This window comes from Zingiber officinale, chromosome 7A, assembly GCF_018446385.1.
Source record: "Zingiber officinale cultivar Zhangliang chromosome 7A, Zo_v1.1, whole genome shotgun sequence".
Taxonomy (NCBI): domain Eukaryota; kingdom Viridiplantae; phylum Streptophyta; class Magnoliopsida; order Zingiberales; family Zingiberaceae; genus Zingiber; species Zingiber officinale.
In genome coordinates, this window is record NC_055998.1 from 123,109,477 (window position 1) to 123,135,119 (window position 25,643).

At 36.6% G+C, this 25,643-nt stretch overlaps 3 protein-coding genes across 3 annotated transcripts; 1 reads left to right on the forward strand and 2 right to left on the reverse strand.

Annotated features, from left to right (window-relative positions):
- Positions 1-5,136: 5,136 nt before the first annotated feature.
- Positions 5,137-9,863, reverse strand: LOC122002324 (probable protein phosphatase 2C 35). The gene is made up of 4 exons (XM_042557455.1): positions 8,681-9,863; positions 6,066-6,197; positions 5,755-5,980; positions 5,137-5,669 (listed from the first exon to the last, which is right to left on the reverse strand). The coding sequence occupies exons 1-4, from the start codon at positions 9,668-9,670 to the stop codon at positions 5,653-5,655; spliced, it is 1,365 nt and encodes a 454-aa protein (XP_042413389.1). The 5' UTR covers positions 9,671-9,863; the 3' UTR covers positions 5,137-5,652.
- Positions 9,864-10,468: 605 nt separating this feature from the next.
- Positions 10,469-16,763, reverse strand: LOC122002325 (BTB/POZ and MATH domain-containing protein 1-like). Its single transcript, XM_042557456.1, has 4 exons — positions 16,188-16,763; positions 15,095-15,443; positions 10,963-11,239; positions 10,469-10,867 (listed from the first exon to the last, which is right to left on the reverse strand). Exons 1-4 carry the CDS (start codon positions 16,631-16,633, stop codon positions 10,701-10,703), a joined length of 1,239 nt encoding a protein of 412 aa, XP_042413390.1. The 5' UTR covers positions 16,634-16,763; the 3' UTR covers positions 10,469-10,700.
- A 3,576-nt stretch (positions 16,764-20,339) lies between these two features.
- On the forward strand, positions 20,340-25,605 carry LOC122002327 (diphosphomevalonate decarboxylase MVD2, peroxisomal-like). Its single transcript, XM_042557458.1, has 10 exons — positions 20,340-20,624; positions 20,725-20,923; positions 20,997-21,060; positions 21,269-21,332; positions 21,420-21,500; positions 22,237-22,323; positions 22,586-22,743; positions 22,895-22,943; positions 24,909-25,033; positions 25,098-25,605. The coding sequence occupies exons 1-10, from the start codon at positions 20,409-20,411 to the stop codon at positions 25,315-25,317; spliced, it is 1,263 nt and encodes a 420-aa protein (XP_042413392.1). The 5' UTR covers positions 20,340-20,408; the 3' UTR covers positions 25,318-25,605.
- The last annotated feature ends 38 nt before the right edge of the window (positions 25,606-25,643 follow it).

Sequence of the window (25,643 nt, forward strand, 5' to 3'; positions counted from 1 at the left end):
ACTGATCAATTAATGTTCGGGCCAATCGATCACCTGATCGATTCTGTGAGCCCCTGTGCTTAGGAAAAACCTAGTTTAATCGATAATTGATCGATTGAACATCTCCAATCGATTGGGTTTCTAATTTTTATTAAATCAGCTTCCAGCCGAATTTCAAATATTCCTAAATAATTCTACGTTTTTCTAAAAATCATAAAATTTTGTGTAGATATTATTTATGTCATATACTATCATGAAAGAATAATTTTCTAAGAAAATACTTCATATTTTTAAAGATTGACATAAAGTTAAAACCTTTGAAAATTTCAATGTTTCTTCCAAACTTGGGTCTAACTATATAATGGTGATTACTATCAAAAGATAGCCTTCACCAAGGTTTTCCAAAGTATTTTTAAAATAATTTTCAAAATATAGTTTTCAGTTTTGTTCCTTGGGCTAAATGCACATGACTTATATACTAGCTTACCCAATGATTAGATAACACATAATCTATATGTTTTGAAGAAACTAAAGCTTAAAAAGATGCACTAAATCAACATCTTGAGTTTTGTTGATCCTTCTAACATCTCACTTGTATCTAATGTGTATCCAAGTACATACAAGTCAATTTATAGTTCTTATGAGATGTAAATATTAGGTTTCCCTAATTTAAGGAATCATGCATTTCGAGCTAGACATTTTAAGTTTTGATCATCCACATAGAATGTTACTAGATAATCAATATCATTGTCCTTAATTACAAGAAATTAAAATAGTGCATGATGATGATCATGACATATATCACATGCAAATTTCTCAAAATAAATTCTAAGAATAAATTCTAGATCTATCATAAGTGACATGATGCATGTATGAATGTTTTAAAATATCATGGCAAGGTGCATGTGTGATAATGATGACACGTCATGTGATAGGGCATACAAAGCATGACAACATTAGAAACAAAATACCTAGATTATTTATTTAAGTGTCTTTATCCTTAATCTATTTGCTAAGCCAAAAATAATCCTAGGTTGTCCTCATCTCCCAAGAAAATGTAAAAAAATTCCAACTTGGTATTTCTTTGATTTATCCTATTTGTGCCAATTTTAATTATATCCAAATCTTTAATTTTTGACACATTTTACTCTTTCAAAGAGTAAACATCAACTTCTCATTTTTAAAGTGTAACAATACCTTGAAAATGCTCTCAAAGTGTCAACTTCATCAATGGTTGGATTAACTACCATTTTCAATTAGAGTTAACACTCTCTAAACTCATCTAGGGTGCAGAGAATACACTCTTAAGAACTTAAAGTCTATTGGTACTCCTTAGGTGTGCTATATACTCACTAGGTATAACTTCCCTAGTTACCTTCCTAATGACCTTTCTAGACTTCTTAGAAGCATTGGTCACACTAGTCTCCTTAAGGTCAACTCTAGGGATAACTTCTCTTGTGACCTTCTTAGTAACTTTCTTAAGCTTATTAAAAGCCTTAGTCACATTGGTCTTTTCAAGGTTACTTCTAGATATAACTTCCCTTGTCACCTTGATTTGACTCCTAGACCTAGGATTGGTTCCATAACTATATGGAATTCTATGGTACGAAGCCACATCTTTCTTGGCTTTAGGTTTGTATCCCAAACCTCTATGCTCATTGAATGACTCTTGCTTATCTCTTCCTAGATTTTGTTCATTTGACCCTATAAAGACATCTTTCATTCTTTTAAGGGTCTTTTCTAATTTATCAAGTCTTGACCTCAAGACTTAATTTTTCATCCTTAAATCCTTAGATTTAGATTTTTCTTGATTGCATTGGACACTTTTATTTCTAGGCCTATATCTAAAGTCCTTAGAATTTTTGCCTAAATTATTTTCTACCTTCCTATTCTTATGTGAGATAGTCCTAGCATAATATGATACATATTTTTTCCTTAATTATATAATGCTTCCTATTTTCATGATAAATAGCATTAAAATGATAAAAATTATTTCTAACATGCTTCTTATCATGATTAACATAAGTACCATTAACTAGTGATACCTTAATTTTGTTCTTGAAAGATCCCCTTGATTTAAGCTTCCTTCTTGATTCTTGACTGAAATCTTCTTCCTTGTGTATTGATTCTGGTAATGTCCCTTTTGATTGCAAAGGAAACAAATGCTCCTTGCCTTTACACACCAAGGCTTGTGTCTTCTTTGACTTCTTCTTAGCCTTGGATGTCACTTTACCTTTCTTTTTGGTCAATTTTAGACACTTATTCTTGTAGTATTCATTTTGCCTACACTCAAAGCAAATAATATTATTTTTTTTTACAAATTAAAATCATTATACCTTTGCTGGTAAGGGAGGGACTTGGTTCTTCATCAATTGATCTAGAAATTGAAGCTTGTTCTTATTCTTGTGTTGATGATCTATGCTCCCCTCAATCCTTGAGGTGGATGCCTCTTCAATTTCTTCCTTAGTTGTTGAGCATTCCTCAACCTCCGAATCCTCATGCACATGAAACAAAGAGTATCCACGCTTTGCCTTTGTCTTAATTTGCACTCTCTTGAGGATGGATCTTCTTCAATTTCTTTTTCTTCGGATGTTGAATATCTCTCAACCTTTGAATCTTCTTCTTCTTAATCCAATGAGTCTCCCTCTTTAAATTTATCTTGATTTGGTACAGTGAAGGGATCTTCATGAACCTTTGCTAATTTTCTCCAAAGTTCCTTAGCATCTTCATACTCTCCAATTTGCTCAAGATGTTGCTTAGAAATAAATTGACTAATAATTTGGTCACTTTGTCATTGGCTTCACATCTTTGGATTTGTTTCTCGCTCCATTTGCTCTTCTTGAGAATCTTTCCTTTGTTATTTGTTAGAGCTTGAAAACTTCCATTAGAGTAAAACATTACTCTATCTCTATCATTACAAATTTTCAATCCTTGATTTTCAAAGACCGAAGCTTGCCGATATGAATGGTGGTGAGACTTTTGTATCATATCTGAGTTCATCTCAGGAATTCATCTTGAAGTTGAGCTCTCTAGATGAAGTCTTTGACTTGTTGACTTTAGGACTTCAACTTCTTCTTCTTACCCTAACTCGTTGCCCTTTCCAACGATGAGTTTGGTGAAAAGCGGTATTGCTCTGATACCAAGGGGGAGGGGATGATTAACTCCGTTTGCTTCGTCGATGATGATTTGCAATGGAAAACTCAAAGCAAACGCTAACACCTTGATTTACTTGGTATCCACTTCAATGAGGTGACTAATCCAAGGATCTAAACATCTCTCACATATCCACTATGAAATAAGTCTTTCTCGAAAACACTCTAGAGATGGAGAAATCTCGTAGAAGCTCTCAAAAAGAATACAATACAAACAAGAAGTAAATACAAGAATACTCTTTCTTGATCTCTTGTAGCTTGTAAACACCTTTTGAACCTTGGAAGTACCGCAACACTTGTCTCCAAGAAACTTCAAGAATTGGCAGAAAGAGTCAGAGAAAAAGGGATCTGATTTGAACTCAACGAAACCCATTATACCTCGTGATTTAGGGTTTCCAATCGATTGATTTTACCCCCTAATCTATTACCATGTCAGATCCGACCAAATCCAGCCATCCAAACCTCGCAATAACTCTTTTCTTCTTCTCTCAATCGATTATGTGGCTTCAATCAATCACCTGATTGATTAAGAATCCCACTAATTGTCGTGAGTTTCTCCTCCAACCTAATCGATTGGGAAACTCACTGTTCGTCAAGAAGAAACACTCTCAATCTATTACCTAATCGATTGGAAGCTTCAATCAATCACCTAATTAATTTAGAAGCTCACTGTTCACTCACACACTCTCCCAATCTATTGTCCAATTGATTGGGGAAGATCTTGATCGATTACCCAATCGATCAAGAAACTTTCTGCACTTTTCTTCATCAACCAATTGATTACCTGATTGATTGAGCCTCCCAATCGATTACCTAATCGATTGGTAAGTTGTAAAATGTGTACATCTTTAAACGAGCTTCGTTTTGCATCTGAGATTACCTCATTCCGATATCCGAGTCAAAAGTTATGACCTTCGAAAGTTTGTTACGTTGGAACTTTCTTGTTTCATGGCAACTCTCTGTTGGACTTACGACTGTCAAGTGTCTGGTCAACCTTTAACCCACTTGGCCTTTCTCTTTGCAAACTCCCGTTGGACTTCTGATCACCAAGTACAGTTTTTCTTGACCCACTTGGATATTCCTCTTGTCTAATTGTAGTTAGGACTTTACTTTGCTAACGTGCGGTCCTCCTTGACCCACTTAGACTTCCAAATATCAAGTGTCCGGTCAACTTTTGATCCACCTGGATTTTCCAATGCCTAGCTCACCAGAACTTTTCTCCACCTAACTTTACTTACTAGGATTTTTCCACCTAACTTTACTCACTAGGGTTTCCACCACCTACCTTTACTTACTAGGATTTCTTCACTGCCTAGTTTCACTCACTAGGGTTTTCCAATTATCTGACTTCACTCACCATGACTTTTCATCTATTTGGCTTCACTTACCAAGATTTTCTAACTGTCTGGCTTCACTCATCAGGACTTTCCATCTGTTTGATTTTACTCACCAAGACTTTTTACGTTGCTTCACTCACCAGGACTTTTTCTATCTGCTTAGCTTCACTCACACGGTTGTCTAGGTCTATCAATGGATGACCCTCCTCATTAGGAAAGATGAGACCAGAACATTTTACCTAGTTACCTCCTCACGGACTAGGACTTTCATATGATAGTGAAAGATAAAATTCATCATCCCAACGATTTCATACGATCGATCATACCATTTGAAGAGATAAATCAAGAAACTATAATTAATTAGTCCAAGAAAAATTATTTTTCCTTGACTTTATCAAAATTTAAACTCTTATCATATGATAATAATTCTATCCCACGTTAACCAACTCACTCCTGCCCGGAGGCTGAAACATCTACTTCGCAGCTGCTACGGAATATGGGATATTTTCAAGATAATCACCATGAGATGCATGTTTTCTCCTAAAGAGACGCCCTTTGATTTATAAAATTTGGATGGCTCTTTTAATTTCTGCCCCATTATAATCTAGTAGCAGTTCATTTATATATAAACCTACACACATTTAATTTCATGAGCAAACAACACTCCCTTATGTTAACACACCACGCTAATATCAAAAAACTATAGAATTTTAGTACAACCAGCCTAAATACTATCTGTTACAGAGAGTTTGGCAATACATAACATACCCATTTCATTCTGCAAGTTCCGCTCGATTTTGTTACATGACTCAGCTTACGACCATTGAAGAGTTGTGAGAATTAGCCGGCCAGGCCAGTAGGAACATCAGTCGTTTAGCGTCTCTGCCGCCTTCGCTTGTGTGGTAGAAGTCGTCACAAAGTTCATGTGCAGAAATGGTTTACAATGACGACAACATTGCCAAGGTGATGATAGCATAGGTTCTTTTCAGTATCATTATCCTGACTGATATATCAATTATATCGATTGGAAGGAGCTAGCAGATTGAAACTTGATCCATATGCATGATAAGAGTGAAACACATTTCATTTGAGAAAAAAGGGAAAGTAGGATGAAGAGACTTCCAAATAATCATTGTGCTAATACAAGCAATGAGAGGTCAGAGGCACGAATGCTGTAGCTTCAGTCAGTCTGGATTAATCACTGAGATAGTAGGAAAAATGATCAAACTGAAAATTTAGAGAACATAAAAGAAATAATGGAGGCAGGTTTGAAGTAGAAGCCGTACCATTTAAATCAACCGAGCGCGTGGTAGGTGAAGTTACAGTACGTTCAGGACATGCATTTACTGCCGATCCAAGAGAGCATGAATTGGAGTCCGAGCTGCTTTTTACATTGTTACTGGGTTCACTGATCGTTTGCCTTTCAAATTTTACCGTCTCAGAACTTATGGAAGCATTGTTGCAGGTTTGAATGGTTTTCAGAGTTGCTAGAGAATCTGACTGATACGTACTCTGGTGGAAGGTTGCATTAAAATTTTTAACATAGGAACCATAGATAAAGTCTGAGGAGCATCAGATGAAAAAAAGTTGAACTTACATCTTCCATATCTTTGATATGCACAATAATAACTGTTATATCATCTGTCCGGTTTTCATGTCCTAACCACAACTTGTAAGATTCAGCAGTAATTGCTGAACAGGCATCTCGAGGATCAGGAAATCTAGACACCTGAAGGAAAAGATGAATCCAAGATGGAAGAAAATAGTAAGTAACTGAATCTTTCAATAGAGAAGGTGTAGCAAAGTCCATATGTACAGTAAAAGAAGATCGTAAGCTATACCTATTGGAATCAGTTAGTCTGAAATGTCTAGATGTGTATCTTTTCTGACATGTGAGAATTTTGAGTTTTCTACTGCAAGAAATACAATGTGTCTCAATAGCCTAGGGAGAGATACAAGTTGGTTGACACCAGTTGCTGAATGCATAGGCATACAAGTCTATGGACACTTGGCCTATGTAGTAACTGAGTGCATAAGCAAGTTCGATAAGAAAAAGAAAAATCCACATAGGCATACAAACTTACACGGTTGTTTTTTTATACACGTTCAACTTCTTCCATACCACAAAATTTTTGAACTTGACAATTCAAGGCGATCATCAATTACATTTAACATTCTACATTTTTCTAGACATAGCCCTACATAAGAAAAGCTATCCTACATTCTACATTTTACACATAGAATCTGGTTGCAGATTTAGGATAGCCCTACATTTAGGATAGCCTTATATTTGCTCTCTAGATAGGTTCATAGCCGGATTCAGCCAAAATCGGCTAATAGACCTAGAGCTCAGAATGATACGAAACCAGATTCTATGTGTTCGTCTAGTTTTCCTGATTATATAAATGCCCTCAAACATAATTTGACCCACTATATTGAGAGTAATAATTTTTTGAATACGAATGTATCTGAACAATCTAATTCGTATTTTTAAAATCATTGCTCCCAATATATTAGATCAAATTGATGTTTGAGGACATGAATATAATCATAAGAACTAGAAGAACTCATAGAATCTAGTTTCATGCCATTCCGAGTCCTCTAGGTTCATCAACCGATTTTGGTTGAATGAACCTAAAGAGTTTCGGCCAAAACCGGATGATGAATCTAAAGAGCTCGGAATGATGTGAAACTAGATCCAATGTGTTCTAGTTCTCCTGATTATATAAATGCCCTCAAACATCAATTTAACACACTATATTGAGAGCAGTGATTTTTTTAACACGAATGTGTTCAAAAAAATCTAATTTGTATTAAAAAAATCATTACTCTCAATATATTAGATCAAATTGATATTTGAAGACATAGATATAATCATAAGAACTAACGAACTCATAGGTTAATTTCACATTATTCCGAGCCCTTTAGGTCCATCAACCGATTTTGGCCGAACTAACCTAAAGAGTTTCGGCCAAAATCAGTTGATAGACCTACAAAGCTCAGAATGACGTGAAACTAGGTCTTATGAGGTCATATAGTTCTTCTGATTATATTTATGCCCCTAAACATCAATTTGACTTAATATATTTTTTAACATGAATTAGTTTTTCGCACACTTTTGTGTTCAAAAAATCACTATACTCAATTTAGTAGGTCAAATTGATGTTTGAGGGTATTTATATAGTCAAGAGAACTAGACGAACACATAGAATCTAGTTTCATGGAATTCCGAGCTCTTTAGGTCCATCAGTCGATTTTGGCCGAAACTGTCTGATGGACATAGAAAGCTCGGAATGCCATGAAATCATATCCTATGTGTTCGTCTAGTTCTCTTGATTATATAAATGCACTCAAACATCAATTTGACCCACTATATTGAGAGCAGTGATTTTTTGAACACGAATTGGTATTTTTTTTGAAGCTGTAAAATTAATCGAGTCAGACTGCTACAATTGTAACAGGGGCAAAAATGGAATTGGATACGTATTTGGTAATTTTGAAACTATGGTACATGATTTAGGTATTTCAGAAACTTTCCTACGTGGTTCGGTAAAAAGTTGTTTTCTATTTACCCAAATTACTTCAATTGATGAACAACTTTCTATTAGTATTTCTTACAGCAGGCACATGCACCTTTAGGTAGAAAAAGGTGCATATGTTGATGATATTAAAGAACATAAGCACTAAAATAGTCTTGTAGGTTAGTAGTTATAGTTACTATGTTATCCTAGTAGAGAAATCTAAAATAGAAGGAAGCCGAACATCTTTAGCAAGATATAAATACATATGAAAGAGAATCTAGCAACACCACTCCTTTAATACCTCAAACATTAGGCAATTATTGCTTTTAGGAAGTCCCTGTTCACCTTTCCATTTTTAAATGAGCTATTCAAAGTAATTTAATGAAAAACATAATTGGGAACAAAATATAATAGTTTGTGATCTATGGAATTGGAAAGTTGACAATTGTTGTGAGGAATAGCAATGACCAATGAAGGTCTAATGTGAAGTTCAAGTATACTAATCATGGTGACTAAATGTGGGTTTGTTAGCCTTCATATTCATAACTTCACCTGATAAACTAGCTCTCAATTTGAGCAGGGAATTGGAACTTGCACAGCAATTTGTCAATTAGTAAATAGCAGTAAGGAGAAGAGTCTAATGACAACGAAAGCATGAAACAAATAAGAGTTAATCAAACAAGATTATTACCATATCGACCACCATGTGACTTGATAGGAACTCAAAAATACCATCACTTGCTATAACAAAGAAGAGATGGTTTGGCGTAATCTTTACAGTCTTGACCTCTGGAACGGCGATCACGCCGATGCTCTCAGCCGTCATATCTCCAATGCTCCTGGTGAACGCAGTGCCCGGATACATGCCGTTCTGCACCCACAGCCTTGGAGGATCCCCATTCCCATCCTCTTCATCGCCCCAGCTCTGGATATCAGGATCCATCATCCCTTCCACTTGATCAACACACAACACTCTTGCACCGCACTGCTTCACCCTCTGATACTCATCCTTCCGGTATGGTGTCTGGTCAATGGACAACTCCTGGGCCACCACGCGACCCTCACTCCAAACTCCGGCCACCGCTCTCGAATCCCCCACATTTGCAACATAGAGAGTGTCGCCGCTGACGAGAACCGTGATCGCAGTCGTGCCGCTCATCGAATCGTCGATCTCACTATCGTGGAGCGCGGAATTGGTGGCGACGAAAGCAGAAAGGAAGGCCATCACAGGGTCATCCGGAAGGCGAGAATCGGAGTTCAATAAGTCCGTGAGCATATCGCGGACGAACTCGGCGCACTGGGCGCCGAACTGGCCGTGGCCATCAAAGACGCCGAAGAAGTGGAGGTCGGGGTTGGCCTGGAAGCTGGTCCGGACGCAGAAGCTGTCCTGGTTCACACGGTCTAAGGAGTCCGGGTAGTGTCCTCTCTGGGTGAGGGAGGCGAAACGGAGGCAGACGCCAGCGGAGGGGACGGGCACGGTGCCGCCCGGGCCAGCACGATTCGAGAACGCGCGGAGAAGGCAGCGCGGCGAGCCGATCTCATGGACCCTAAGAGGGTCGGGTCCTTCGACGGCGCCGTCGGTGGATATGGAGGGGGGATGGTAGTGGCAGCAGCACCAGCAGCAGTAGCGGCAGTTCAGGCAGCGACAGCGACCGCGGTTCGTGCCCTGCACGCAGCCCATGTCTCGGAGCTAAATTGTCGGCGGCGGTCGGAGCAGCCGGAAAGCGAGCGACCGAGGGCCGTGGAAAGCTCGATCACATCAAGAAGAGGAACAGCGACGGAGCGGGGGGACCATGGCGGCTTGACACGATGAATGAGGGAGGAGATGTGGGGAGATCAATGAGATGGTATCAGTGTGGACCAACAGTCCATGTGTGGGCACTGGGCAAGCGACAAGTCTTCTGTTAATGTGTTTGTTATTGTTATTGTTATTATTATTTTTATTTTTATTTTACTCTTTTTCTAAAAAAAGTATTGTAATTTTTGTCAAATATTTATCAATAAGAAAGTAAATTTTATTGTTCAAAAACGTCTAAAAAATATTAGTAAAGATATATTTTAATCACTTTTAAATTTCTAAATTATGTTTTGGAAACTTAAAGAAAATCATGAACTAGCAAAGATAAAACCCTTTGTGCCTTTTTTTCTAGAATGGAAACGGAATCGCTAGCAAAGGGACAGATTGACTGGATAGTGGATACTCATTAAACACGTTAGCTAGAGCCGATGATAAAGACTTTGGAATGTGATTACGAAGTGTTAATTTCAATATCGACTTCATAAAAAAGTGTTGACGAAAGCTCCAGTGCTTTCTATATTTAAAAAAAAACGAATTAAATAGCCACAAAACTCATACATATCCAACTTAATTTCACTGATTTAATCAAACCTCAATTAGAAAAAGTGCTGATTCAGCCAAGGATATCGCCAATATTTCGACTGTTCTGAACAAATAATTGAAGTGTAGAAGAATAGACACTTGATTAGAACCAGACTAGCAATTTCAATAGCGACGACGGTTTACTTAGGTTACACTTAGAAACCAAACTGGGCTTTTGACAAGTTCAGTTTGGCTCTCCCAAGGTGGGGGTTAATAAAGTAGTAGTACAGGGGCCATGAGTGATTTAACCAGGATATTTAGGAGAACAAAAAATTACGATCTTTACAAATAGTGAGGCTTTTGACAGTACTGATCCATACATGCCACGACATTATATTCGCGGTTTCACACGCCTTCCATTTGCATCGCTGCCATCGAGGGCGTCTTTTGTGTAGACTACAGAGTTTTCTCCAATCCTGACGACGTATTCCAGAAGCTCAGATAGAATAGTTGGGCAACTGAGCTTCAAGTATTCAAATCCCTCAGTTTGCATCACAGCTGCAAAATTCACCAGAAGAGAAGATGATAAAGAGTTTTGATTTAGTGTATTCATGATATGAAAATGGGGCGGTAAGGTCGAATATGAATTGCACCTCGCAAGTTCTCAGGTAATGCAACAAACTTGAGACAAACTGATTTAAGCTGAAAACAGTGGTGTTGCTCAGCAAGTGCTAGAGTAGTGGCCACAGTATTTATGGCAACATCTTCACACAGCTTTGCTTCACATAGTAGTTTAAGCCTATCCAATGCATAGCGATCAGCAGCAGCAAGCATATGTTGAGCCATTAGAGTGGAAGCACATTTTGTATTTAGACCGGCAAGGTCTTCCATATCAGGTAAACAGTCCCAATAAATGTAATGGAGTAGAGCCTGACAATAAAAATACCAAGTTATGAAAATTCAATTCAAGAATCAAAGATAACCATAATAAGAGGTGCAAGTAGATCAATCTTGCTAAAGTAGTGACAAAATCAAGTTATACGGGATTGTACGGCATTCTCCTTCACATGTAAATGGCAAAAAAGATGAATTTGAGACTTCGACATTTCCAGATGATGCATACTATACAAAATGCTTCATATGAGGTATCTGTTAATAGAGAACTTAAACAATATAATACAACAGCAGAAAAAACATGTTAGCCTAAAGTTTCAATACCTAGGTCACCAAAACAATACAAGTTTTGAAGATAAAAAAACAAATTTTGCAGATAATAAAACATATAATATGCTGATATCTTGAGCATGTCGATAAGGTTTAACTCATCTAAGTATCTCAAATGACCAAAGATGGAACAACCAAATACAAGCAAACATAAGATGAAGAAATATTCAAAGGGAATGTGATGGAACAATTCAACACAGAAGCATTAAGAACAGAACTTGCAAGTATCAATCTACTTATTTGGTAACATTTGACGTACAATTGTTTGATATAATCTCTAATCTTGTTTAAATTCTTTCATCAGCAAGCTACATCAGAGTCTATATTGACAAAATTGTGTCAAAAATGACAATAAAATATTAAAAAACTGTCTTTGATATTAGTAATCTAACAAACTCTTCTATGAATCGAGTAATGGACAAAAACAAGTTGCTGTAAAATGTTCTGTTTGGCCTTATTCACCCTCAAAACATTTATTGGCTAACAGGATTTAAACTCTATAAATACCTCATATGAGCCATCAAACCCTTCTTAACGATATTAGAAAGGAAATATTGAGGCATAATGAGTACATTATTTGCATTCAAGTGGGATTTTGACTTAACCAAGAAACCACTCATCTCTAAGTGGAACCATCTGACGTCCAAGACATCAAGAAGCATCCAAAAGTTCAAAATGGCATAAAGATGATCTTTTTTATTATAGCAAGCATAATGTTTCTTCGCTTTGTTGATTCTTTCTGCGTTCTTGCTAAATTTGAGTGCTTAGTTGCAAGCACCTTTGAGATTGGCAACAATTTCAAAAGTTTATGCTTAGTTCTAAGTTCGTGAGTATTTTAAGTAAGCACCCTTGACACCTTAGATTTTCTTATTTTTAATGAAACCTTTAGGAAGAACTAGTTTGGCAGTAGGAGTGATACACTATCTAAGGGTGAGCAAGGAATCCCTACGCAAACATAAGAATAGGATTCTTATTTAATTGTAATATAGAACTATTAATCATAAATGATTTGGCCCTAGAAATTCTAGAAACAAGATCATTAATGTTATGAATCCTTAGAGAGAGAAAATAGGAGCAAGAAATGAAAGGCAGGGAAAGAAAATAAAGAGAAGATTGAAACAAAAGATGAATTTTTGTGGATCCTTAAAGAGAGAGAAATTAAGGAAGCAAACATAAAAGACCGTAATACCCTCTTTTTTTTACATTGAAACACCCATTGCTAATGTTCCACTACATCTTCGACATTGTACAAGGAATTTATGTCATAATGCACAAGAGCTGTGCTATCTCAACTCACAAGAGTTATGTTGCTCATATAAGAGCATTACTGCTTCCATGTCCACATGTTCATCCATAGCCATGTGCAAGAGCTCCAGCTATCAGGACTTGGAGTTAGCAAGAAAAATAGAGAAGCTGAAGGCCAGTCTTGAAAGTTTGTAGCATAAAAGATTTTCCTCCTAATTTCAGAGGAAACACATCAGAAAAATGGAATTTTTTCCTCACAATTAAATCTTCCTTCCCTCAAAATAAGCATTTGATTTTAGTCTTCCTCTTCTTTCCTTTTACCTTCTTTCCCTCCTATTTTCTCTCAAAAGAAACAACATAAATGAGGATTGCCTCAATTGAATAATCCTTCTGAAAATCTCATTGTAAATATTGTGAATCGACTTGTTTTGTACTTCCATGTCTAAGTGAATTTGCTAATTGTATAACGTCAGAATTCAATAAACTATTATTCTAATAACATCATTTATTTGGCACTCACATTAATATACTGGCTAATTGGCAAACTATCTCTTGAATAGATTGTCTGTAAGCCAAGCATTCTTTTAAGGTTATGTTACAATTTGAGTAATTTCATCTAGCACCTGTTGTACAACTCATCAAGTTGTGAAAACTGAAAGCACACTGTATGAAAAGTTTTCCTCATGCTTACCCTTTATCACACAATTCACCCATATCTTGTGTATTTGATCTACTTTCAGACTATGAACTAGAGATTTAAGAAATGATGAAATCAACTGACTAAATAATGGAGTGCTGCATCTAGCTCATATAAGTGAACAGACATTCATTTCATAAACACAATGTTGGTCTCCAGCTGCTTTTAAGACTAGTCAGGGAAACAAACTTCCACATACTTTGTACAAGATGGAAAGCACATATATATATGGCTCACGATTTATCTACTTATATCTCCAAATTCTGAGTTTCATATATAATGCAGAATCTAAGTTAACATATATGTTATATGTACCTCCTTCCCCCAACAAGCACACGTACAAATGCCTTACTGGATGAATGGGATCAGGGGAATAGATTGGCTCACACAAAATGGTCACTTCATAGGCATGAAAGAAATTAGGTACTATTTTTTTGATGAATCACAATTAGAACTTCAGCAGAAGCCAAGTGGTAAAAGAAGAAAGATAAGAGTATATGAAAAAAATCATTAAACACAAATCTATGCAAAGGACCAACAAGCAAAAGTAGCATGCTCACACTAACCATAACTATGACATCCACCAAATTTAATATTTATAATGGCAGATGTAACATTATGCCTTATTTGACAACTGAATAACAAACTGTTTTTAGTTTGTAATTTTCAAAACAAATAAAATCATTAAAAATATTTATCACATCATTCACCTCTAATAGATTCAAATATGTAAAAAAAATGTAAGTATTGATTCTATTTTTCTTTTCAACTTTTAAATTCTATTTTCTAAGTAACAAGAATAATTTTCAAAAAAAAAAATCTAAAACAAATAAGGTCTTTGCATCTATAGCACATGGTACAACTGCTGATAAAGGTTACCAGAGTAATGATTTCCCAGAAGTTGGAAAAGGGGTCATTCTATGAATTGAATTATTAACACCACCTCATGTGTGAAAAAATGGAGTAGACTAGCTGAAGCAATGTAGACTATCTCATCCAGAGCAATATGTCTTTTGTATATCACAAACACTGGTAAGATTTGGATGCAGAACATCTTGCTATTATACCATGGTAAGTTAATTGGTTAATCACTAATATAAAAAATCCCCAGCTTTTAATAAAGGCACATTATGCACATTTTTATTCTTAAAAACACACAAGAAAGGCTTAGTACAAGAACGAAAGGTGTAATAAATCAATAATCACACAACTATGTCATATAAAACAAATAGATTCCTGATTGATGCAATCGCACAAGAATCTTTTATGGTAACAGATTGCATCTTCCATACATCATTGCATAAGTGAAAATAAGAGTGCTGATCTTCATGACTAATACACATTCAGTTAACTGCGGCAATTGTATAGCACTGGCAGATCAAAATTATTTAAATTAAATATTAGATATATAATCATAGCACAGATAGGATAAGTTTGTTATGAAGTCATTACAGTGGAAGAAAGTTAGGAGCTACGATGTCTTAGAAACAGCTTAATCTTACAAAAAAAGAGTGAAAAAACTACATAAGGGAATAACAGCAACCAATGTTGTGCAAGTTAAATGGTTAAAGATGCCATCAAACAAAGTAGCAAGTAGAAAGTAGATGAGACGAGACTACCTTAAAAACAGGAGCTTCAATATCTTCGACCTTTAAGCAATGCAAGTTCCTGTCTTTCATTGGACCAAAAAGCTGGGCCCTGAACACAGGTGACCGAGCTGCAAGTACCAATTTGTGAGCATTGAACATCTCACCATCTACCTCAAAACACACATCAGTGCCCTCTCCACTTTGTAGAAACTGGCCAAAATGCTGGGCTATATTTGAAGGTGGTACTGCTATGGTGTAGATCTTGGGTGCCTCAGTATGTGATCTAACGACGCCAACAGTACAGTTAACTAAGAGACAGTCATCTTTAAGGTAATCTGATGCCTCTAAAGCAGTTCTTTTGAAAAAACGTTTATAGCCCCTGCGTCATTCAAAGAAAAGCACAGCCATGCAATTAGTCATCCATAGTGTGCATTACTGCAAAGTACTTTATTTGAAATAAATGTAAGTACTCAACCTGCAAACAAAATGAATATAGTACCAAAGGAGACAATATGTTACCTTTACTATCAACAGAATCCATTTCATTACCCACTTCACTAATTACTTCAAATCACTACATTGTTTGATTGGAAGTTTGAACTTTTACAACTACCATCGTCATCATTGTCAACCGGTGTTTATCTCAACTGTTTGGTGTTGGCGAGATTTTTCACCCCAGTGAGTTCTATTCCCTTGCATTATTCAAATCAATTGAATCACTCCTTAATACATTGATAAATGCTTTCTTTGGTCACCCTCTATCCTTTACACCTTCCACTCTAATTGATTTAACTATTCACTACCCATGGCCTTTGAACATGTCTCATTTCACCCTATTTTCTCATTTTATCTCTGTTGGAGGTATAATAACTAATTGCTCTCAGATATTAGTAATTTTGTATCCTTTTTAGTAAATCTACACATCCATCACATCTTCATCTTTTACAACTACCACGACCTCCAAAATAGCAGAAAGAAGCAATTTGGAGCAGATGAAAAGTGAAGACGCTAAGTAAAACTAAGTCTATGATGCCAATGTGATTTAAGAGTATTCAGGATATAACATTTACAAGCGAACAAAAAAAAATGAAGCAATTCAATCCTTGTGATCAACCAAACTCACCACATGCTGCCTCGGTACTTGAGGGTGTAGGGTCCGCTCTCAAGCCTCCTTCCGAAGTGGCTGTGGACTTTGTGCCGCTCTCTCCCGCTCTGATCCAAAAGCGTCAGCTCGAACAGCGCCCTGACATCGGCCCCCTCGCTGGCCAGAGCAATGAACAGAGACACATACGCCGCAGCATCCTCCGTGCTCTTCCCGTCGGGGTAGAAGTAGACAGCCCAGTCGTAACCCCCCACGGAGAACGTGTCCGACGTCGTGTATTTGCCGATTCCGATCCCCTTAAGCAACGAGAATCCGGCGATCTTGAAGTGGTGCGACCCGTTCAAGGTGTCAGTGACGGACGTCGAAGCCGTCTCAGTCGGAGGGGCCGCGGGGACCGCCGGCGAGGACGAAGCGGACAAGGAAGTCCGGGCTGAGGGGCCACCCCTGCAGACCCTGCCGCCACCCATCCGAGAAGCGCGAGATCGAAGCCGATCGATCGTGGCGGAACGGAACTAGGGTTTCCGAGGCGACCGAGAATGAATCTGCGACCGCGAGTAAGAGACAATGAATTGGGGAAAGAGCAAAACGGAAAGGGCCGGTGAGGTGTATTTAATGGAGAGGGGAAGCAAGCCACCCAGCCACACGATTTGCACCCTACCGAATGATTAGAAGAAGTGAGCGGGGCCCGCCCAAGGACCAAAGCCCCACCTGCCGCGGTGGACTTCGGCGACTAGCAAGAGAGGCCGAGGAACGGGTATTATTTGGGTAGATGAGTAACGTCAGGAGAAGACAAATCTACTTCTCACTGTTCTCATGTGTCCAGTTGACTAGAGTGACGATAATAAGGAACGCATAATCTCTCCCAAAAAAAAAAAAAAACCCTGATTTATCTTCCTTCCTCTAATTAGAACGAATGATAAATAAATAAATAAAAATAATCATCTTTTACCCCCAACAAATCGATCAGCCTAATATTATTTCCGAGAATAATATATGATCCGGCGATGGCGTAGGGTGGGGCCCCTTCGCTAGGGAGGTTCAACGATCGGATGATCATCACATACAGAGGAGAGTCAGTTAAGAGACGAGTCAGGCGGCAGGCCCATGTGGCCGAGCGGTGGGGTAAACTCACGAAGGTTAGGTCGAGCCCACAACCTAACCAGGCTGAAGAGTTCAAAGAGGCCGATCTGAACCTAGGAAGAGCCGAGAGAATGAAGTCCAATTCGATCGGAATATATATATGTAGAATGTCACAAAGTGGGCTGGCCGGATAGATCAAAGAAAGTACCATGATTAGCGGCTGACATTTAAGAAGAAAAGGGAAATATGTTTTAAACATCCTTTTGGGAGTCAATGTCGCTGGCTGACGGCGCGAATGGACAGGAAATCGTACAGACAAAGATTGCGCCGCCCTAGCATAAATGCGTCTGCCCCTTTAAGGTAAGGTGTCAGGGATCCCTTCCCGATGTTAACTATTGAGAAAAACGTGGGAAGTCACGTCCGCTCGGGAAGTGTGTAGTCAGCCCATCGAAGCTCTATATAAGAAGAGGAGTGGTTATCCGTGGAGGTACGCGCAAAAACGCTTTTGAGCACCACTATTTCACTTCTTCATTTCTTTATATTTTCTTAGAGCCGATTATGTGACTTGAGTGTCGGAGGACCGTCGCCGGGAACCCCCTCCCGGCTTGGCACTAACGACTTGTGACTGCAGGAGCGAGATGTTTCCACCACCCGCGGAGGAGCGAGGTGTTTCCACCACGCGCGAAGATCCACATCAACGGTATTTCCCGGTAGCCATCCACTCAGCTTCGGGGCAGGATTAATATATATTATTTATTTATCATTCATTTTATTTCTCGTAATTTGAAATTTTATATATCTATCCTAAATAATTTATAAAATGAAAATATATTTGTTTTATTAATATAGATCCTAACGGAATATTTCTTCCCCTATAATAGGAGGAGAATTCCCTCTTCTCTTTGTTAACTGAGGTTGAAGCTTTGTCGTCCAATTAGATAATAATTTATATTTTAATCTTTTTTAAAAAGTTAAGATTGTAAGAAATTAAAGGGAGTTTTGATCCAATGATAAAATTACTCGTGTGATTTAGATGTTATAAGTTCAAGTCCTCAAAAAGAAGATATACAATAAATATTTCACTAGAATTTTAAGGGAATATAAGTGGGGAATGAGAATGAGAATTATTGATTGTCATTGTTAATGTTTGGATTATAAAAATAGGAATACAAATAAGGGAATGAATCCTTGAAATTGGATAATAATTCATTCTCATGTACCTCCCCTTCAATGAGTCATTACCCTATTTTCATCAATCAAAATATTCCCTTATTCCAAAAAAGCTCTTGATCTAAAATTAAAATTTTCTCCCTTAATATCAAATATCAAAATATATTTATTTATTTTTTTCTTACATATCACTTTTCTCTCCTTGTTCTCTCTCATCATATTTTCTCTCTCGTCATTTTATCACACACTTTCTCTCTCCTATCACACTCTCTTTCCTCTTTTTTCTCATTACAATTTCTCTCTCCTCAATCTCTTCCATTGCACTTTCTTCTTTTTTTTCTCATCATACTTTCTCTCTCCTCAATTTCTCCCGTCACTCTCTTTTCTCTTTTTTTCTTATCACACTTTCTCTCTCCTCAATATCTCTTATCACACTCCCTCCTTTTTTTTCCTCAACACACTTTCTTTCTCATCATACTTTCTCTCTCCTCAATCTCCCTCATCTCACTCATTGTTTTTTCTCATACACTTTCTCTCTCATCATACTTTCTCTCTTACCATACTTTCTCTCTCCTCTCTCTCTCATCACACTCTCTCTCCTCATTTCCCCTCATTACATTTTCTCTCTCTTCATCCTCTCCCATCATATTTTATCTCACATCATATTTTCTCTCTCATCTTCTCTCATCATGCTCTCTCCTATCACATTCTCTTTTCTCATTTTCTCTCATCACACTTTCTCTCTCATCATTATCTTTCATCATATTTTTCTCCCACATTCATCTTTCTCTCACATCTAATTTTTTTCTCTTATTTTCCTTTAAGGGTAAAAAAGAAAATTTTAATTTATTCCGATAGAAAATATGCAACTAACCAAATATTGCTTTTAAGAATGATATTTATGCTCATACTCATTCCCATTTCACAATACAATGATTCTCATTCCGATTTCTATTCCTAGGAAAGAACCAAATACCCCCTTAGATTGATAAGAACATTGTGCACCGACTTATCATTTTAAGATGATAGAGAATTAACATTTAAGGTGCAAGAGCCTATAACCAAATGCATTGTTAAGTTCATTTATCATTAGTAGTCACAGTAATAATGTATTTCTCATGGTTCGGCTAACCACTTTTAACGATCAAGTCTAATCATATTGGAGAGATTTTTCAGTATGCACATTATTATTCAGAGCTATTATTTGTTAACTAAAGGAGAGCTATTAGTGTTTATTTTTTGATTAAAAATTATACTTTTACTAATAGTTTAGTAATATAAAATAAATAACGGAAATAATAAGGTTTGATGAGAAAAATAACACCTACTACTTTGATATAAATGCTCTACGTCCAAAAAAATAATATTTAAATCTCAAGTTTTCTATATAGAAAGCAATTTCACAACCTACGGCATTTAATAAAAATCTAGTTAGCAAGTAGTTTATACTTTAATTAAATATTATATCATACTACATTCATTACAACAATTTTAAAATATTATTTGTTTTACTTTATATGAACATGGATTTAATATTAAATTTGAAATATCCAATATCATGTAAAAGATATGGTAATATATTATAATTTAATATTATTAATTTCTTTTCTATCCAATCTCTTGATTTAATATTTTATTGTAAAATGTAGAAAACTCTTATCTGGAAACTCTTTTTTTATCCTTCAATTTTTTATTAAGTTTTAATTTTTTATTCAAATTTTCCTTTTAAAAATCAAAAAATATATTTTATGCTTTCTAGTAGCATTGCATTACTCATTTGATAATAATAAAAAAATTGGAATGTTGTTAACCTTTGAATGTTTTAGGAATTATTAAAATATTGACGGTGTTTTGCAAAAAAAACATTTGCTTAAGAGGTAAAATGCAATTAACCTCGCATGATTTAGTTCTATATAAGACGGCAATTATTCCTCAACATTCGGCCGCCTTCCACCAAATTTCGTCGATTTTTCCAGATCGAAGTTTGAGCCGATGGCGTCCGAGGCGGAGGGTTGGATCCTGACGGCGACGGGACGAGCTCCGACCAACATCGCAGTGATCAAGTACTGGGGGAAGCGCGACGAGGCCCTCATCCTCCCCGTGAACGATAGCATCAGCGTCACCCTCGATCCCGACCACCTCTCTGCCACTACCACCGTCGCCGTTAGCCCCACCTTCGATCGCGATCGGATGTGGCTTAATGGCCAGGTAAACTCCCCCCACTTAAATCTTGGCCTGCAACTCTTAGTCTGAGTGAGCTGATGATTTTGATGGGATTAAATCTAGTAACTTTTTTCTGATTTTGTAGGAGATTTCTGTTTCCGGGGACAGGTTCCAGAATTGTTTGAGGGAAATCAGGAAGCTCGCGAGAGATGTGGAGGATGTGGACAAAGGCGTCCTGATCCGGAAGGAAGATTGGCAGAAACTGCATGTCCACATTGCTTCTTATAATAACTTCCCCACTGCTGCAGGGTTGGCTTCTTCAGCTGCTGGCTTTGCTTGCCTTGGTTAGAACTTGTCTTCCCTGCAGTTTATGATTATTGCTTCGAAAATGGCTCTAATGAAATGTATTTCTGATAGTTTTCACCCTGGCAAAGCTAATGAACGTAGACCAGGATCACGGAAAGCTTTCATCTATAGCGAGGTTTGTGTTCCTACTATGGATTTACAGTTGTCAATGATCTCATTTACCTGTGGTGCTCATAGTGTAAATGTTTGTTCATTGGCCTCCGCTGTAGATTTATTCTACTGCTATCTTGTGTAAAAGAATCCAGGGCTTAGTAATATGGTGAAATGCCAATTACAGTAGACATGTAATACATGGTGCAAATTTGTGTGGCATTGTTGTGTAGGCAGGGATCAGGTAGCGCGTGCCGTAGTCTGTATGGTGGTTTTGTTAAATGGGCGATGGGTGATGTAAGTTAAAAATGATAAGTCAGGATGTTTCAGTTGATGGTATGTTCAAATTTTATCAGTTGATGACTTGATAGTGCTATTTTTCAGGATGCTAGCGGAAGTGATAGCATTGCAGTTCCCCTTGCCCCAGAATCTCATTGGAATGATCTTGTTATTATCATTGCTGTGGTATGTTGTCATTAAATATCCAGACTTGGTGTTTCTATTAGAGTTCATGGAGATTTAGTCTATGATTTGGAATTTTTAGGCTTTCCCAACGATGCAATCTTGCTTATAAGATGTACAAGTCACATTATGTAGCCAAATTCACATTATGCAATCTTATAAAATTTTAAGATTAGAATTTGCTAACTTTTTTAGTTTAAGCACTTGGGCCAAATTCACATTATGTAGCCAAATGTTACATGCATTTTGTGATACACACACACACACATAGATATATATCAATTTTCCTGATAAACTATACAGAATCATTTGAAAAGTAGTTATGCCCTGCCATCAAATTAAATTTTGCAAGTCTAAATGATCAGAAATCTAATATAAGTACCATAGTAAAATACAACTTCCCTATATTCTCAAGTTTTTTCAGAGTTTGATAGGTTGTGGTTACTTTCTTGCTCTACATCATTTGTTACTTATGAAATCCAACATTTCTTTGACAGCTATATTGAATGACAGGAGTTACATGTGTGAAATTTTCTAACCTCTTTAGAGATGAATTGTTTGCTAGCTCACTTCTCATCTTGCATGGCATTCTTGCTTGTAATTTGTAACTTGAATGGCAAACCTGGCAACAGATTTTTGTTTGTGATCAACATTCCCTTGTTAATGTATTCTTGTATTTTTTCTCAAATTTGGGCATTTAAGTGGTCTCCCGATTTTAATTAACCAAAAAAAAATCCAGGTTAGCGCAAAGCAAAAGGAAACTAGTAGCACTAGTGGGATGCGTGATAGTGTTGAGACAAGTCCCCTTTTGCAGTATAGGGCACAGGTTTGTTCTGCCCAAACTCTTTGCATCTTTTTCTTTTCCAACCGATGAAAATTCATTATTTTCTGTTCAAAGTTCTTAAAATTTGCAGCTTGTATTCTGTGATTTTTAGGAAATATTATTTTTATGCTTAGATACTTTTTACTTTGAAATACCTTTGAATCTTATTACATTCAATTATCTTCAAGAAGTGACACCAACTTACTTTCTTCGTTCTTTTCTTCTCTTTTGTGTAATTCTTTTGTTCTCTTGTTCTCAACCCCAGACTGTTGTCCCTCATCGAGTTCAGAAAATGGAAGAAGCCATTAGAAGTCGTGATTTTGCATCTTTTGCTATGTTGACTTGCTCAGACAGCAATCAATTTCATGCTGTTTGCTTGGATACTAGCCCTCCTATATTCTACATGAATGATACATCACACAGGCACGATATCATATACTTTACATATGAATCATTTTTTTACTTGATTGATTTTTTCATAATCAGAAATGATTGATTTTTTACTATATGCAATATAATAAGCTATGTTTTTCTTGGGATCTAATGTCAATGACTATCATGTCAAATATTTCAGGATAATCAGTCTTGTTGAGAGATGGAACAAAGCTGAAGGAATTCCACAGGTTTGTATGCGCAGATATATGGAGAGCTTATTTTCTGAATTTTTCGGTTATCCATATAAGATGGTCTTTGTTCTGTTTCGGTTATCCATATAAGACCCGGTTTCTTATTTTTGCTTGATTGACTGCTCTCAAGTTACTTAACTCCTCTACATGTATGCTTTATATAAGATCTTGAAAATTTCTGTTTTTTTTAAATTGAATGCTGTAGAACCATTATTATTCGTGTAGCAATTATTGAAAATTTACTAGTCCCAACAGTACTGGTGTCAGGAAGGTCATGCTACACATAAGCTGACAATAAATTGATATTGGAGATCAAAGAACATGTTAGAGAAAGGGCAAAATGATAATTCCACTTTTAATTATAGGAAGCAGATCTTCCTTGAATTCTTAAAGCTTTGACTCCTATTGTTTCAACTCAGCCAAGTACAGATCGTATTGCTCATTTTCAAACATATCCATAGTATCTTGATCTATTTTCTCTCATTTTATCATCATTCGGGCTACTTCTGATTGCTCACAGGTAGTAGTACTTTGGTTTTGTTTCTCTAATGACCCCGCATCCATCTTAGAATCTTATATTTGCTATATTATCTTTTCTATGCACCATAGACGGACAATTTAATCCATATAGTTTATTTTTCTTTTGGCCTAAAAGATTCACAATTATCACACAATATTCTAGAAGCTCTACCCAAACTTCTTCATAGTATCCCCTTGATGTGCTATAAATTCAAGATATCTAAATCTATTATTTTCCAGATTTTTTTTTCATGCACATTCATAAGCGTGGACAGTGCAAGTTGCATCCCCAAGTTAAACATTAGTCTAATATGGACATATGTACAAAAACTACTCGATGGAACATGTAAGCCAATTTTTAGAGTAAAGCATATGCACAAGTATAAAACTATAGAAGGTGAAACTTAAGGAAGAACAACTTCGCTCAAGCTTCGAATGACAAAAAAGAAATAACCAGTATCCATTGTCAGGTGGAAAAACATGTATATTGAACTTGACTGAAGGTGCCTTAGGTTTATGAGTAAACTTTTTATGTTTAGATTCTCAATCATTAAGTTGGATATTTTCAGGGGAAAAAAATTATAACTCAGTTATTTATACTATTTCATGATGTTTATAGGAATTCACAGGTCTTGTGATATCACAGATCATCCAACTCAAAGTGCTTAACTGGATTGACCAAAAAGACCTATTTTTTTCCTAGTTAGAAAAAGATGCATCTTGATTGGATGAATGTTGTTAGTCAACATGAGTCACATAGATCACTGCATGGTTGTGAACATTCAATCTAATCAATTCCTTCATAGTTCTCTGGGTTCTGATTTTAGTTATGAATGCTTCAACTAATGCATCAGTAAAATTGTCAAATCTCTGGTTTGCAAAATTTGTTTGTATGTAATTTATCCAGAAATCATCAGGAATTCAGATATTATTGACCCAATATTCTTTAGAACATTTAGTCTCATAGAATAAACATAACAAGATTGTCTAGAGATTGTTGTCCCAATGGAAAGCAAATATCATTTAAGATGTACTGTTTTTTCAAGATCATGATGAAAGCAAAGTATCATTATGTGGAGCTTACAAATTCAAAGAGAAATCAAGGTCAGACACAAAAAAAATGGAAATCTCAGACTTAAGCCAAATATGCGCCGAGAATTGCGCCCTCAACAATGACCCTATTGCTAATATTCCGAAAACTTAATTACACTCAGTTCAGTGCAACTATATAGTGGTTTGAACAGATCAAATTGATGTAAACTAGGAAGAGACATTGATTTAAATTTTGAAATTACAATTGATTTTGGTACTTGTCCTCTTTTAGGTGTAGAAAGCTTGGTATCTTTTAATTTGGTTAGAGATTAACAGCTATCTTTTAGTTTGACAGGAGGATTTTGATATCGTGAAATATTTTTATCATTCAATGATTTGAATTTTTTTCAGGTAGCCTATACCTTCGATGCGGGGCCAAATGCTGTCTTGATTTCACAAAACAGAAACACTGCAGGGCTTCTGCTTCGGCAACTATTGTTCTGCTTCCCTCCACCACCAGACAGTGAACTATCTAGGTAACTGAATTTCACATGTTAGCAAAACTCTAAAATCAATATAGTCACACATCTACTTTTTCAGTTATGTAATAGGAGACAAATCAATTCTTGGTGAAGCTGGTGTGCAGTCTATGAATGATATCAAAGCCCTTCCACCACCTTTTCTAAATAAGGATGGATCTCCATGTCAAAAAATTGCAGGCGAAATTAGCTATTTTATCTGTACCAAGCTTGGAAGTGGACCAAAGCTACTCGACCAGAGCCAGTCTCTGATAAGTCCATCAAGCGGGCTTCCAAAGTGAGCTAGCTCACTATAACTCCTGTTCCCAAATAAATCCACACTCATGTTGCCATGCTTAATTGCTGCCCTCACCTGCCTTTCTTTTTGTCCTTCGTGATTGTTGTTCGGTCGTCATCCTAGGAATAGCTAACCCATAAGAGGCTGAAATTTATTTTTGGGCTAAATTGCTATCTATTTAAAGTGATACTATCTGGTGTCTGAGTCCAAACTTGGCTTCCTGTAATCTGTTGCGTTTGCTTCACAATTTCCCGTCTTTGAGATGCTTCGAAGTGGTCATTAGTTTGATTCACACATTAAGAGCCTTGAAATGGTTATTTACTTTTAAAC